The 15,362-nt window shown below is 39.6% G+C and overlaps 1 protein-coding gene across 2 annotated transcripts in view; it reads left to right on the forward strand.

The window, feature by feature from the left end:
• ncanb (neurocan b) overlaps positions 1-15,362 on the forward strand; it is a 175,596-nt gene that overhangs the window by 136,394 nt on the left and 23,840 nt on the right. The window contains exon 11 of one of the 2 annotated variants that reach the window (XM_082523078.1): positions 225-344. In XM_082523078.1, coding sequence (XP_082379204.1) covers positions 225-344 — 120 coding nt within the window. The remainder of the gene's footprint in view (positions 1-224; positions 345-15,362) is intronic. The other variant, XM_082523077.1, reaches the window with a different exon arrangement.

Genomic DNA, 15,362 nt, shown 5'->3' on the forward strand with positions numbered 1-15,362 from the left:
GCATCCCAAACCGCTCGCTGATGAAGTTCAATCAATTCGCTTTAATTATAACTTTCTCAGAAACAGCTCTAATTTCTGCAAAAGTTTGATCTCTCAGGGGTTTTTTTTTCAATAACAAGCTGTGGCAGGTAGTTTAGAAAAGTAGCCATTTGGAAAGTGCTGTTTATACGTCTATGTTTCTGTCTAATCTCACTCACCTCCTCATGTTCTCTCTCTCCCTGCAGACATTGATGACTGCCAGTCGAATCCATGTCAGAACGGAGGAACCTGCATCGATGAGATCAACTCTTTTGTGTGTCTTTGTCTGCCCAGCTATGGTGGCGCTACTTGCGAAAAAGGTAAAGGTAAAAATGGGATTGCTTCCCCTTTTACTCATTAGTTCATTTTAGTAAACGCTGCATGTGTGCAGGGATGAAATACATTCCCTCTTTCTAATTTCTATTAGTTCTTAGCTTACCTTAATTTTTGGATCAACCGGAAACTTTAAAAGGGGCTTCTGGGACAACCTGATTATACAAAATTACAGTAGTAAAAATGATAAAAGGAGTTTTTCAGCATTATTTCCAGAGAGTATATTCCTAATGTTAGTAATATTGTGCTGTTGAAAGTAGCTACTCCAGGATGAGGATAATGCAAAAAAAATACAGAAGAAAAACAGAGCTGTGCAGGACCAAAAGGAAGAGATGATGAAGGTGGAGAAGCAAGGTAACAAGCGAGGATAGTAAAAAAAGAAGACTGGGTATTCCTCTGTGTATATGCAAAAGAGAATAAGAAGATGGTTTAAGACCAGTATGTGGAGACAAAGGTAGATTTAGGAAGATGGAGTTAATGAGTTATGTGTCAGTGAAGACAGAGGAGATAGAGGAAATGGAGAAGGAGGGGGTGAATGTAGACAAAGAAGTTGAGGAGGGGGAGACAGGGAAGCCCTGTGGCATAATGTATGGGTTTATAGAGAACACCTGCGTCCAGCTGGTTTTGTTTCTCATTATGGGAATTCCCATGTGAGAAAAGGGGCATTTCATGGAAACGTGGCCTACATGTCACTGCAGAACACCACTGAGGGGTACTTACAGCTACTGTTTGCATTAGGGTTTGCTTTGAACAGATTTTTACCCAGATTCTACGACAGACATATTATTGGATATTTTCTAATGTAAGAACCGTGTAATCAATGCAGTCTAAAGAAAAGAAGGTCACATAACGCTGACAGTTGAGACTGAAAATGAAACCAAAATTGAAGATAAAAATGGAGAAGAAATGTGTACGGCCCTCACCATGTCTCAGGTTAAAAACAAAGTACAGTTATTGCATAAGTACCTTTGGAGTCTCTCAGGCAGATGCTTGTCTAAATAAACAAATGCTGATTTTCTTGGAAATCATTAGAAAGACATCCCAATTAACTTTCCTGAGAATCTTGATAAATTTCAGGGTTTCTTAAGCATGAAAATAACCTAGAATTAGTTGTCTCTGTATACTCGATACAGTGCAACCAGGAATTTCTCATAAGTAAATTGGCTCATTTGTGATGATGTAATAACTTGGGATGTCAAGTATTAACAAACGTTGGCAAAGAAAACACATTTGAGATATTGAGGGGGGCAATAACTGCGTAAAGCAAACTGTGAATCTCCTAAAATATGAGCCTTAAGATAGCGCAATTAAATTTAAAAAGTGAAAACCAATGAAGACAGCTGAGCTGACGAGTTTTAGGTAGAGGGAGAGTTAGAAAATTGTGCTTAATTAAATGCAGCCAAGCTAAGTTCCTGCCCATTCAGGTTGACCTTTGACCTTATCTCAGAAGAAGAGTTGTGTCTCTGAAGATGTGTCTTTTCTTTTAATGCAAGTTTTGCTTCTGGTCTCTTTTGCTTTTTACTACTCTTTTCTGATCTGGGACTTTGAGGGAACAACAATCGATGCTGCGCAAAGAGCGGGAAGAGAATGAAGCACAATGGACATTTTAAATGTTGAAAACTTTAGTTTTGGTTTTGGCAGGTTGCAAAAAGAAAAGTAATGACATGTAAGCAGAACAAAAACACAAAGCTCCAAATTAGCTCTGCTCTTTGACAGCGTGCAGGTTAGTTTCCACAGCAGTTTGACACTCTAGTCCTCACTGACACATATTGACTACTGTATACTGACTTATACTGTAACATTTCTGCTCATGAATTAGCTCTTTTCTTTTCTTATGTAGGTGCTTTTCTGTACATCAAAAGTAAGACTTAAAGTGTACACTGGTGTTTATCTATTAAACTCTTAGTCCCTTTTCTTTTCTGCACTGAGATAATTATTAAAAGAAAACTAATGCATTACATTACTTAATTACTCCCAAGAGACAATAATTTTTTACGCTTCATGTGACATTATTTGTGCGTCACTCTTTAACATAACCTAAAGCGCACTATCATATTATTACAAGTTAACAATGTAAGCCTACAGCCACATGCCGAATCAAATGCCTATCCCAATGAGAACATGCTTACAATCTTTCTTTTAGTGTTTAAGTTTGAATATAAAAGTTGAAAATCATCCCAAAGAGATTTCAATTTAACTTTCAATTCAATTTCAATTTATTTATTTATTTATACAGCACCAAATCACAAAAAACAGTCACGTCAAGGCACTTTATATTGTAAGGTAGACGCTACCGTAATACATACACAGAAAAACCCAACAATCATACGACCCCCTATGAGCAAATGGGTGTGGCAACAACTCTGATGTAGCAAAGTTGTTGCCACAGCAATTCTACAGTTGAACTATGTAAAGGTAAAAATGGAGGCTGCAATATGTTGGCTGTGTCAAAGTCACTCACCACTGACTTTGTTACCTGTTGAAGATCGGGCTGTGGCCGCTGTGCTCGGGTCTGCATACAGACAGACTAAACATCACTCTGGGTTCTTCACCTACTGTAATAGTATGTCACGATCCTGGGTCTTATGACCCAGTGTTTTGAGTTTTAGTTCATTTTGATGTTTATAGTATGTTTAAGCTCATTAGGTCTCCTATGTTCATTTGCTTATTAGTACCCCCTTGTGTTTCCAACCCATGTTAAGTCTCCCCTGCTCTTCATGTGTTTCATGTCTGTGTCTTACGTTGTCAAGTTCTGGTTGTCATGTCTGCGTCTCATTATGTTTCCTATTTTATTTTGAAGAGATCTCGTGTTTTTATATTATGGATTATGTTTTGAGTCCTTTGTTGTACTGTTTCTTGTTTCCCTAGGTCTCAGTTATGGTTATCATAGGTTTAGTTCTTTGGCTTTGTAATATGGCTTCCCTGTGTTCCATGTTGTGTCTACTGTGACGTTTTTGTACCATGTTTCAGGTTCCTATGTTCTGTCTTCCCAGTTGCTGTTAAGTTTACAGGTCTAGAGTTCAGTCAGTGTGTTCCCTGTTTTACTTTGAAGGTCCGTGTCTCATGTCAGTGTTTCTAGTTTTGCTTCCCTTGTCTCGTCCAGCCTGATTACTCCCAGCTGTGCTCTCCTTCTGTGTCTCGTTCCCTCGTTATCCCTCTGTGTATTTGAGCCCTGTGTTTCTCTTTGTTAGTGTCGTAGTCTCCCTCGTGGCCTGTGTGTCAGTTTATCCATGCCCCAGTTTAGTTTTGTTATATTTTTGTGCCATTCTGCAATAAAGCAGCTTTTTGAGTTTTATTCCTGCGTGGTGAGTTTTGCGTTTGGGTCCTTCTCTTGCCTGCACACAGCCGAAACATGACATAGTATTCTGTCTGTGCAGATGTTCGCAATGAGCCCATTTTGTGTTAGTATAATGCAGCTGTTTCTGCCCTGGGTGTGATTTGCCATGTACCATAACACTCGTCCTTTTGTGGAATAAAAATAAATGTACTGTCCATATCTGTGCTCCTGAGAAGTCATAGACTGATCTACCATGTTCCTTCTTCTTTCACACAAACTGAAACCAGCTGATTTTAGTGTAATTGTGCAGAGGGAAAAATGCACCTTTGACATTATTAATTTAGTACAGTAACACATTACTTTGTAAAGCAGTCCACCCAGGATTTAAAATCTTATTATAGTTTTTATTTTTTTTGAAAAAGCACACACAACATAATTGAAAGCAATGCAACACACACTACAGAACATTGAGCTTAGCATTATCTCAGAGCAACACAGATGTAAACAATAATGGAGACTTTGGTGCCACAGCTTGCTGCAGTAAGAAACAGTAAAATCAGAAGGCTGAAGTTTGGATGAAAGTGCTTGGAAGGATGCAGCTTTAGTGAGAAGTGATGAGTGCTGAGACTGTGTGCAGTTATAGTTGTCAAAAATAAGTATGTTAGCTAACATTAGTCTAAGCATCAGCTGTTCCAGGACTGGCATTGTACATAAAGTCATATTTGTTGTGTACTAAAAAGCTTTTACTCCATTTCAGCTGTCCAGTGCTCCCGTACAGTAGCTTGTTGTTTTACAGTCACTATTTCAAGTGCTTTCTCATTCACTTCTGTCTGCTTGTAGACTGAAAGTGCTGATTTAACTATTACCATGCTGTCATATTGCAGATTTTAATAAATGTCACAGATGTTTGATGTTATTGAGATTCTTTTGGAAGGTTTCAAATGAGTTTTGTAAACCCTTTACAATACCACTGTAGGGCATTTTGACTTGAATATATTTCTTGAAAGTCCAACAACTTCATTCACAAGCTGTGTTAAATCTTCTAAATGCTGCCTTTAATCTCACTGGTCCCTGTATTTTCATTAGTTCTCATCTACCTCTTTTTGATCTTTAACCAGAGCAAATGTTACTTTGGTCACAGCATTTGTAATTTTCCTTGAGCTTATGATTGTCTCTTTAATATTCATTCACTTCCTCTGGTGCAGATCATGAATAAACAAACAAAAGAAAAACATTTAGGCATAGTTTAAAAGTCCCATAAAAATGCAGAGCTTCTTCAAATCAGGGTTGGTTATTAAATGCTTGATTGATCTCACGAATTAGACTTTGATATCCTTCAATATTGCATCTATAAGACATATAAGAAAAAGTGTAGTTTTTTCTTTGCCAAACACAGAGTACCTGAGTGCGCCTGTCGTTTGACATGCACACGAGCTCTGCGTACGTTTCCACTCCTGCTGCGTTGCTGCCTTCATGGCTGATTGGGAGCAGCAGGACTGATTGTGTAAATCTAAAGTCTCTGTTTTCCTGTCGCTTTTATCTCTCGCTGCTCTGCACTCGCAGAAATGTGGGATTCAGCTGTGAAAAGTGCGATTCGCAACAGGCGTCGCTCTGCCATTTCAGCGTGATCTCAGTTTGATATCCAGAGGGAGGTCTCAACTGCGACAGAAACGGCAGAAATGAACTCATTTGTTCCGCCGAAGCTTCCATCCATTTAAATGTCATCCAATTGGTCCCCGTCTCACTAAAGTGGTCCGGTTTTTTTTTTCTGTCTCATTGGTTGTGTGTACTTGAGTGCAAGTGTGCATACGTGTGTGACTGTGCTTGTACACGTTCAGGTCTATGTGTTGTGAGCTCACAGCCTTGGATGCAGGGTAGATCCAGTCAGCTGCTTCCTCCGGCCTGTTACCATGGTGATCCAATCTGAGAGTCAATAATAGTAAGTTGACAGGGCTGAAATCCTTCAGTGAATGTGCCGAGAGAGAAGGAGAAGGCTTGTTACTGTGCAATTTTAGCAATTCTATTTACATTTCACATTTTATTTCTTTTTCTTGAAACAAATTGTAGAGCTTTAGATTTCAGAGACATTGTTGATAATCTTGTCATTCGTAAAGCCTTTAGCAGGATTTGCTGTGTAATAACTTAACAATCCATACTTATGCTGATTTTTTGTTGTTGCCAGCAATGAAAGGAGATTTGATAAAAAGAATAGGAGGTTTGCGCTTAGCTAACAAAGACACCAGTCAGTTGTTTCACTCGCGTTGCGCTGTTGAGTCTGTCCCGCTGTAATTTGGCTCACTGCCTAATCAGCGGAGGCAGAAACCACATCTTGCTTGGCTTGACTGAAGTGAAAAGTGACGGGCAGAGAATTAACTCCCATCAGCTTCTTTCCTGCTGTCTGCTTTTTTTTATTCACTCCACAGTTCTTTTCCCTACATCTTTCTAGGGAGAAAAACGACATAATGTGTACAGCTGAGAGTGTGGATTTGTTTCTTTACTATTCCACTACAGCACACACCTGTGTTTCATGTCAGCTTCATTTTTGTTGTTTCCTCTCCCTACCTTTCTGCTGTCACTCCCTGCGATTCTGGCATCCTTTTGCGCCTCTCATCTCCGGTGCACCACAGGAGTCTTTGTTACGCACTGCGAGTGTGTGTTTGTGTTTTTGCCTGTGTGAGCGCATCTTTGTCAGTGTGTCTGTTTGGGTGCATCTGCTGTTTTGTGTCTGTGTGTGTGAAGTTTCACAGAGCTGTGAAGTTACAGATCTTTCAGCTAAACTACCTTTACTCAGCCACCAAACACTCACATGTCCTAGCGTTTCTTTTGTGAGGATCCTCGTTGACATTATCCAAAATTCACACTCCCTTAACATGAGCCAGAACTTTACTCTTAACCCACCAACAGGCCTCTGAAGAGAATGAGGACCAAAAATGGTCATGGTAAATGGTAAATGGCCTGTATTTATATAGCGCTTTACTAGTCCCTAAGGACCCCAAAGCGCTTTACATATCCAGTCATCCACCCATTCACACACACATTCACACCCTGGGGCGCACTGACAGAGGCGAGGCTGCCGGACACTGGCGCCACCGGGCCCTCTGACCATCATCACTTTGCATATCAAAAAAAACATATTACATCAATCCTCAAAAAGAAAAAAGGCACAAAAGTATAAATGATCTCAGATTCCCTCTTTTTTTCTGTTTGTTGACAGATTTATTGACAGAACTGAAGGAGTTAACTATGGACTGTTAAACTAAGAACAGTGTTGTCAGGAAATGCTGGAGGTTTCTGTAGGCAGGGAAACAGGCAGTTAGCAAGGACCAGGGAACTATAACAGTTACTGAAGACTAACAGTGATTAGTCCTGTGACCTTTTGTGGAGATGGAAGCAGGTGATGTTGGGAGGCTTATAAGCAAGCAGTCAAGTTGTGACTGAAGGTGAATTTGCTGGAGAGTGGACAGGTAGTTGACAAACAGTTTGATTCCACTGTGGAACGAATTCCAGCATGGATGGAGGTACGTAACCTGCTGCATTGTATTCTGCACTTCTTACTGGAATGTGGGAAACAACTCCAATGAACCTGCATACACAGGTAACTGGAAAACAGGCATGCAGAAAGTGTTACATGCTAGAAAAATGCAAGTGCAAAGACTAAACTGGGAGAACCAATATCCCACCACTGCTCACCATCTTGAGCAGTAGGTCAGTGCTTAAAAACACAAAGTTTGATTAGGGAATGCGTTGCAATTGAGCGACCGGATTGCTCCACCTGTAGGCAGAGCACAGATGGACCCACCTCTCCGCTTGAGAACAAAGAGTCAGCAAAAGGGAAAGAGAGGAAAGAGGAAGGAAAATGAAAAAAACAAAAACAGTGCATGCCTGGATCCTGACAACAGTCTATGAATGTGTACATACATCCCAAAACAGCCAAAACACTTTACCTATCCATGTATCCATCTGAATGCAATGTTTTCCTGCATGTCTAGTTATTAAATGGCTGCTTAGATTGCAGCTGAACACTTTCATTTAGGCAGTGAAGTCAGTGTGACACATAACAAAGTTACAAAACCAACAGCTTAATAAGTTTAAAATCCAATCCACCGGAAATAACTTCTGACTCCCCCTCTCAGTGTTCCTTTATAGAACAATAATCTACAAATTAGAAATAAAAAGCCTGTTTTAAAAGGATTGTGTTGCTAATTAATCCCACGATGTCTGGTTGCTGCTTGGTTATCTTTGAGAAATGTGTTTGCTGCCACCCTAAACACACAGAGTGCCGGCAAGGAGTGGTTCACATGTCATCCAACTTCTCTGACACCCCTTTCTGTTCCTCGTACGCCAAATCATTAATATTTATTGTGTGGTTTTTGGAAGGACGTGCTATAGCTTAGTAGGCTGCACAGCTGTTAGCGGAAAGCGTGACCGCTGAGTGCTGGTTGAGCACATAAACAAGCATGCCAGAAGTTTCTCCCAGAGGTGTGTTGGTGATGATTGCAGCCATCAGAAAGTGCAGCAAAAACATCACATGCCACAACCATTCATTGAAATCCAATATAAATTCAGTGGAAGTCAAATTGTTCCAGACAGGCTGGCTCACCTTTTCGACTGGCATACACATTGTCAAACACACACAAGCATACATTACATATACGAGCATAGAACTGAAATACTAAGTTGTTTCTGACAGGAAAACAAAAACTCAGAGCATTACAGGGAAGGGGAAGCAAAGTAGAGCACAACCCTCCCAAAGAGGATGCCAGGTGAATCTGGGACAGAGAGCTATGAAGACTTTTGAATATGTCAATTCCAACAGCAACACCAGTGCTGTAGATTGGAAGAAGACAATCTAGTGAAGCCTACACACTGCGGCTAATGAGGAGCAGAGCAGTCTGAGTCGACTAATAGTAGGAAGTGTCTCAGAAAGCACCAGATGCAGTCCTCCAGTCAATCTGTCACTGCTCAAGTTTTTAAATCACTTCCTCACACTAACTAATTTCCTCTTATACCAGTTTAGTTTTTTCTCTTGCTTACACTGAAACAGATTTTCTTGTAATTTTGAGTTAGGAGGGATAATAATTTGTGCACTTTTTTACAAGGATTGTGGGGGGAATATTTTTCCTCTGTCGTCCCAAAAAAAACTACCCACATTCTGCACCTAATGATTTAGGTCCACTGTCACCACCTCACTAACCTCAGTGGCCTAACCCATCCTCTTGTTAATGTGCCTTAAGCACAATCTATTCATAATTTCATGCAACTTCATACATTAGTCTGTCTACGGGCTTTTGGAGAGTGTTACTACTAGAAAGCATTTTTTAGAAGTATAGAAAACATACTTCAGCTAAACTGAAAATGACTAATATTCTGATGGTTTGGAGATAAAAACAGAGGAGAACTTTGCTCCTCATCTTGGTTGCTGCATTAGATATTACCCAGTTTTTACACTTGTACTGCATCCCTAAACTAAAAATCTGAATTTCCCAGTGGAGCTGTATGTGAGTGTGTAAAATGTGTAATCTGAATCTGGGAGACTGATGATTAAACTGTCTTTTATCCAGTGAATTCCTTGGGAGCGAGTGGCTTGCTTTATGCACACTGTGGCCAAGCAGCAATTTCACATAAAAAGTATTTCCAGTTGTGATAAAGTGTCAGATGCAGAAAACCTCCTTCTGTGTGTTACATGTACAAAAGGTCAACAACTGTACAAACATTATCCTAAGAAATATTTAAATCAGTGTGGTATACAAAAACTGGTATACAAAACTCAGTTTTCAAGGTCATTCTTTCAGATTTATTGTATGAAAGGTGTAATCAAAAACAGGATTTTAATGTATTTTTAAATACCTTGATCTGTAATGGTGCATAATACTAAGTAAAGCTTTAAAATAAGAAAAAGTACAATGTGCAGTAACTGTGTTCAAAGTGAAGTGGATTAAAAGCAGGAAGCAGCATAAGATGGAAATAAAGTAAAAGTATGTTAAACATAAATAAAGTACTTGAGTGAATGTACTCAGTTACATTCCTACTGGTTTAATGGCTTTGATACTTCCCATACCTCCACCCCAAACACCTTCCTGTATTTAAATTGAATTATGTAAGTGCAAATTGTTGAGAAGACCAATGAATGCATGGAACTTAAAAGCCAGTATCTCAGATTTTGTTTTATTTTTATTTAATTTTATTAATAGTACTCTCTGAAATATATAGTATTTTCTAAGTTTAAAATGAAGGAGACTGCTTTGTATGATGAAGAGGTCAGGCATTGTTGCAAAAGTCAGCGACCAAACGCTGTATGACTAACAAGTAGTAGGCCCGGGTTCAAGCCTCGGACCTTCACAGCATAAGAGATTGTGAGGCAGTTATATTTTTTTTCTTTGACGTGCTGCAATAATACAAAATCTATAAAGTTATTCACACATTCAGATTTCTACTGAGTCAGATTCATGCCAGGTTTTGCCCATTCCAGGCCAGTTCGTCTTCATCACGTCAAACTGGCCTCTTGGCAAGATGATTCCATTCCGGAAATCCTGTAGGTCAATTTAGATGTTTTCTCTACTATTATAACACTAAAGTGCAGTGTTGCGGTGTATTTTCACTGCGTCTGAGACAAACAAATAGAGACAATGTGTCTTGGTGTAATTTGTGGTGGAGCTGCAGCCTTTCTTCTCTGACTGAGACAAGCAGAGTGTACTGAGAGTTTACAGCTACACTTGTTACTGTAAGTGCAATCATCACAACCTTTGTGAGTAAAACCCAGACCCAAATGTTCATCCAAATGGTGATGAACTGTATTTCTAACTACTTTGCCATCCACTCCACTACATTTACGTGACAGGCATAAATGTAATGGACTTTATGCAAATGATAACTTTATTTACCCTGCTAAACAAGTACTTAATGTCTTCTTTTTATTGTATGAGCTTACATTGTTTGCCTAACAGACTGGTCTGTGTGAACAAGTTCAAGCTGGCCAGTAGTTACAGCATCTCCTCCAGTCCCATAATGGTCACAAAACACTGCCTTGCACTTACGTGTTTCAAAAAGACCACAAGGTTAAAGCAAACTGTTAAAAAACGATCTAAAATGAAAGCTGGCTGTGTGTGACTAAACTGCCAGCTCAGTTTGTCACTTATCTTCAAATTTTCTAAATTGTTTTAAGCTTGGCTCCAGGCTAAAACAGCAGCCACCCCCACTCATTCTTCAGCTGCATTAGACGGGTGCTTGCTACATCAGCTGCAGAGGGAGGGGGAAGAAATGAGCGATAGTGGCTGATGTCTGTCTTCATCATTTCTTCTAAACTTCAGTGAACTTCATGTCAGAAATATGATTTAGTTTTCTGACATTTTGCATTTGTTTCTGGTGAGTTATTATTTTGTGACTTGGAGGGTTGCCCTAAACTGCTCTGGAAACTTTTACTGGTTCTTTTCGTTATTCAGAGTATTAAAAAAAACAATTTTAGGGGGATCACTAAAGTAAAGATAATATTATATTTGTAGACCTGGTTAATAGTGTTTCCTTGACTATATTAAAGCAGAGAACCACTGCCATCTTCAACCTGCATTTTCAGAGCCTAAGCCCTCCAGAAACTTGGAGAATATTTGTCTCTACAGTCTTGGTCTGCCACTGTACCCTCAGCACTTTGGCTAGACATGTGGTAAACAAGCCCTGGTTTGCTGTTTAAGGTCAGCCTCTTCTTGTTTAGGTGAGAACGGAGACGTTGTTTTGATTCTGACAATACTGCTGCTGTCTAAACTGGCGAAAAGCTTGACTCATAATTACATTTTGTGCATCCTGTGGGTCTTTAGAGGCTATTACCGGTAATGAAGATCCAAGCGTTCAAATAATATGTCGACCAAGACATGTGCAAGACTGAGAAGTGAGGGAGCTGAGGCTTCTTGGATTACCTTGCCCACAGCAATCTCCTGAAGGAAAACACGTGCACAGTGAGAAAGTCAGGTGAACGCACACAGAGGCAGGTATTTACATAAAATATCACTGAGGTTTTGCCTAAGCCTGGCAGAGACTTTTCAAATTGAGCAATAGCAAGGCTTACTCTCACTCCATATGCTAGTGTGTTCAACACTTGCCAGTTCTCTCTCCAAGCAGTAAACCTTGAGAGATGAGAGGTAATTTTTTTCTCATTCAGGGTGCTTAATTAAACAATGTTCCTGAAGCAACTGTTATCCTCCTCCCCGAATGAAAGAAAGTTCAGGCTGAAGAGAAAGAAAATGTGGAGAAGAGAGCAGAAACAGAAAGGAAGCATCTGAACAGGTGCTAAGAAAAGATGAAAAGAGAGGAAGTGTGTTCCAGTGGTGTGCATTAATGAACATTTCGGATGGAAGGTTGTAAAAAGTAATACTTTGAGGTGCGCTGGAGGTTTACCACGATTCTGTTCTTCTTCTTTCTGATATTCCCAAGAAAATTGTACTCTGATACTGAAGTTCTGAAGCCTGCCTTGCAGTATCACAATCTCTTTTGTCTTTCATTTGTTATCTCAGAGTTCATTTTCAGCACAGAAAGTTTTCCACATAGGATTTTACCCTGAATTTCAACCACAGGTGCAGGTTCCAGGTTTGTACCTCTTCACACAGCATTACCTTTGAGTAATAACACAGAACCAGTCACTTGGGGGTATTACTTTCAAGTAATATGCATTTTATTAACTAATTTGGTTTTAATGGGGGAAATCATTATTTGATCCCCTGCTGAATTTGTAAGTTTTCTCTCTTATAATGTAATGAACAATCATATTTTATCATAGTTACATTTTAATTAAGAGAGAATTCATCTCAGTGCTTCACTGTGTTCTCTGGGTCATACTCAGCATTTTTCTTCCTCGATGAGTCGAGTTGATGCTAAAGAGTTAGATTATGGTTTCATCTTTTCCCCAAGCCTCTTTGAACCATTTAGATGTTCACTGGCAAACTTAACACAGACAGGAGGACCTTGCGGGTGTTGCAAGATTTCAATCCATTACAGTGTAGTGTGCTACCAATGGTGTTCTTGGTAACTGTGATGCCAACTGCCTACAGATCTTTTACAAGCTCCTCCCATGTAGTTCTGGGCTTGTCCACCACCTTTCTCATGCTCATTCTTACCCTATGGTCATTTATGCTTCTTCCAATTCCAAATAATTGACAGCTGTCACCTTCTCACCCAATCTTCCTGCTGATTGTCTTGTAGCCCATTCCATCTTTGTGCAAGTCTTCAATCGCATCCTTTCACAGCTCTTTGGTCTTGCCCATGGTGCTGGAGAAATTGGAATGGGAGAAACAGATATTTGGGACAGGTGTGTTTTTTAGAAACATAGGCTGAGATCAGCTGTATTTGTAATCAATGGATTTATTGATTTCTGGCTGGGTTGTACGGGATAAAATACCTATTTGCACTCATTGATGTGCAAATAATGTTATCACTTTTATTTAATGTGGGTTTTTTCCTAGATTTTTGTTGATATTCTTGTAAGTGAGCAAGCTTAAAAATTCAGCAGGAAATCAATTATTTCCCCGCACTGTAAAAGCAATCATCAGATCTTTGTTTTGATAGAGCCAGGTGGGTGAACATAATGGCAGGTCTCTTCCCCTACTTCAGTGCAAACATCTGACAGTCACTGTGTTCCTGTGTTCTACGCAATAATAACCAATCTGTTGTTTGTTTAGTTTTTTTATTGGTCTAATTTCCCAAAATGTTTTTTGTGGTTTTTCAGATGGTAGTTAAAACACAAATGTGCTGAAGTCATAATTCAGTTGTAGAGTTTTATTTTTCTGGCTGTGTGATTCCTGGCAATTCTCTTAAACTCTATTTTGTTCATTTGAGGCTGATTAACAAATGATTAGCAAACAGATGCCTGTTTATACATCCAGCTGATACGGCTAATGGTTTTGGGACACTTCATTAAAAATACCCAGTGGCCACTGTACAGGCTCTCCACGGTTTCCAATATCTGTCTCTTTAGGAGAGATTCTCCGATACTAATTTTCCAGTGCTAATTTTCTCTGTCTAAGACAAAGGGCAACTTCAAGAGCTAATTAAAACAAAAGTGGCAAAAACTGCAGTTCCTCCATGTGCCACTGGAGGTTCACTCCAAACAGTAGCCGCCTAAGTTAAAATGTTCAGCTTTGCAGCACTCAAAAAAGCATTTACACTCTGGTACAAAAAAGGCTTTGGGTTCTATTAAACAAAATTATAACTCAATCACCTGGATACTAGAGGCAGCGTTGATTGGCACATCACTGAAGTGGATGTAACTATTTTGACTGTAGAGTTATATGTATATCTGTACTTTGTACCTAAACAGTTTATGGATGCAGCTGGCTAATCAAACTTGTTAGTAATGTCTGATTAACTAATTCTACCTTTTCATAAGGTAACTTCTGGCTCTAGAAAAAGAGGCCTTGAAGCTTTAAAAAGGCAGAGTCCAAAACCAGTCAATGACATCACGTTGGCTACATCAATGTTTTATTCTTTCTCTAGTCTAAACACTGGGTTTGGATGAGCTTTTTGCTTCCTACTGCTGGAAATACTGCTGATCAGAATGTTGAAATTCAATTACAATTCTAAGCACAGTTAATCTGCTAAAGTAAGTTGACCAGCAGCTTTTAGAAGTCTCTGACATTCTGAAATGACCCTCTCCTCAAGATGAGGTCATCTACCTTAATAATAGTACTCAGGTCTTGATTAAAACATACCATTTCTAATCAATATGAGGGCCCGGTGGCGCCAGTGTCCGGCAGCCTCGCCTCTGTCAGTGTGCCCCAGGGTGGCTGTGGCTACAACGTAGCTTGCCATCACCAGTGTGTGAATGTGTGTGTGAATGGGTGGATGATTGGATGCGTAAAGCGCGTTGGGGTCCTTAGGGACTAGTAAAGCGCTATACAAATACAGACCATTTACCATTTTTTACCATAATATTCTAAACTTTTACGATGATCTTTGTGGGTACAATTTGAATCACTGTTAGGTTTTCCCAGTGGGTTACTTTTTTTTATTCTTTTAAGCTGTGTCTTGAACATTTTCGTTTTGCTTATATGTTTAATCAGTGATTTAGTTTGGAATGCTTAAAAAGGACTATTCCATTGGTACCTACTCGGATTGACTCGCCACAACTCAACTCGAATTGACTGGTTTTCCGTTACAGTTTAGTATTTCCTAATGGTCATTGTCATAGCAACACGGATGAGCATCCCGCAACGTAATTAACATACAACACAAACACTACCACAAAGGTGGACGTAAAAGCAAGAATATATCTGCTCGGTCTGTGGCTTTTCGTCAGAATCAGGGACCATGGTGTTGTTGTTTTTTGTAGCTATTTCCCTCATTGCCAGATTTCAGAAATGGCAGTTTTGATTTTCATGAACAAGACACTCATGACTCATCTAGTGACTCTACTGACTAACCAATCAGTGGCATGCAGTCGGTCACATTTTAGTACCTGTTTGGATCGCTTGAAGCCCCAGCCAAGCAGGTACTAAAAAAGTACCTGCTACCAGGTACTATGACCTAATATAAAAGCCCTGAAAACTGTAGCGAACTGTGCTGAGTCGATTCGAATAGGTAGTAATGGAAAAGAGGCTATACTGTGAAGCACTGCTGTTGTCATTTGCTATCCGGTCGTTAAGTGATGACGTGACGAATCCTACTTCCGGGTCTAAAGTAGTCTGCGTTTAATATGGCTTTTGTGTTGTTAACATGTTTAATGTTATGTATTTTCTTCTATTTAATCTGAAAA

Source organism: Aulonocara stuartgranti, assembly GCF_965226115.1.
Source record: "Aulonocara stuartgranti genome assembly, chromosome: 23".
Taxonomy (NCBI): domain Eukaryota; kingdom Metazoa; phylum Chordata; class Actinopteri; order Cichliformes; family Cichlidae; genus Aulonocara; species Aulonocara stuartgranti.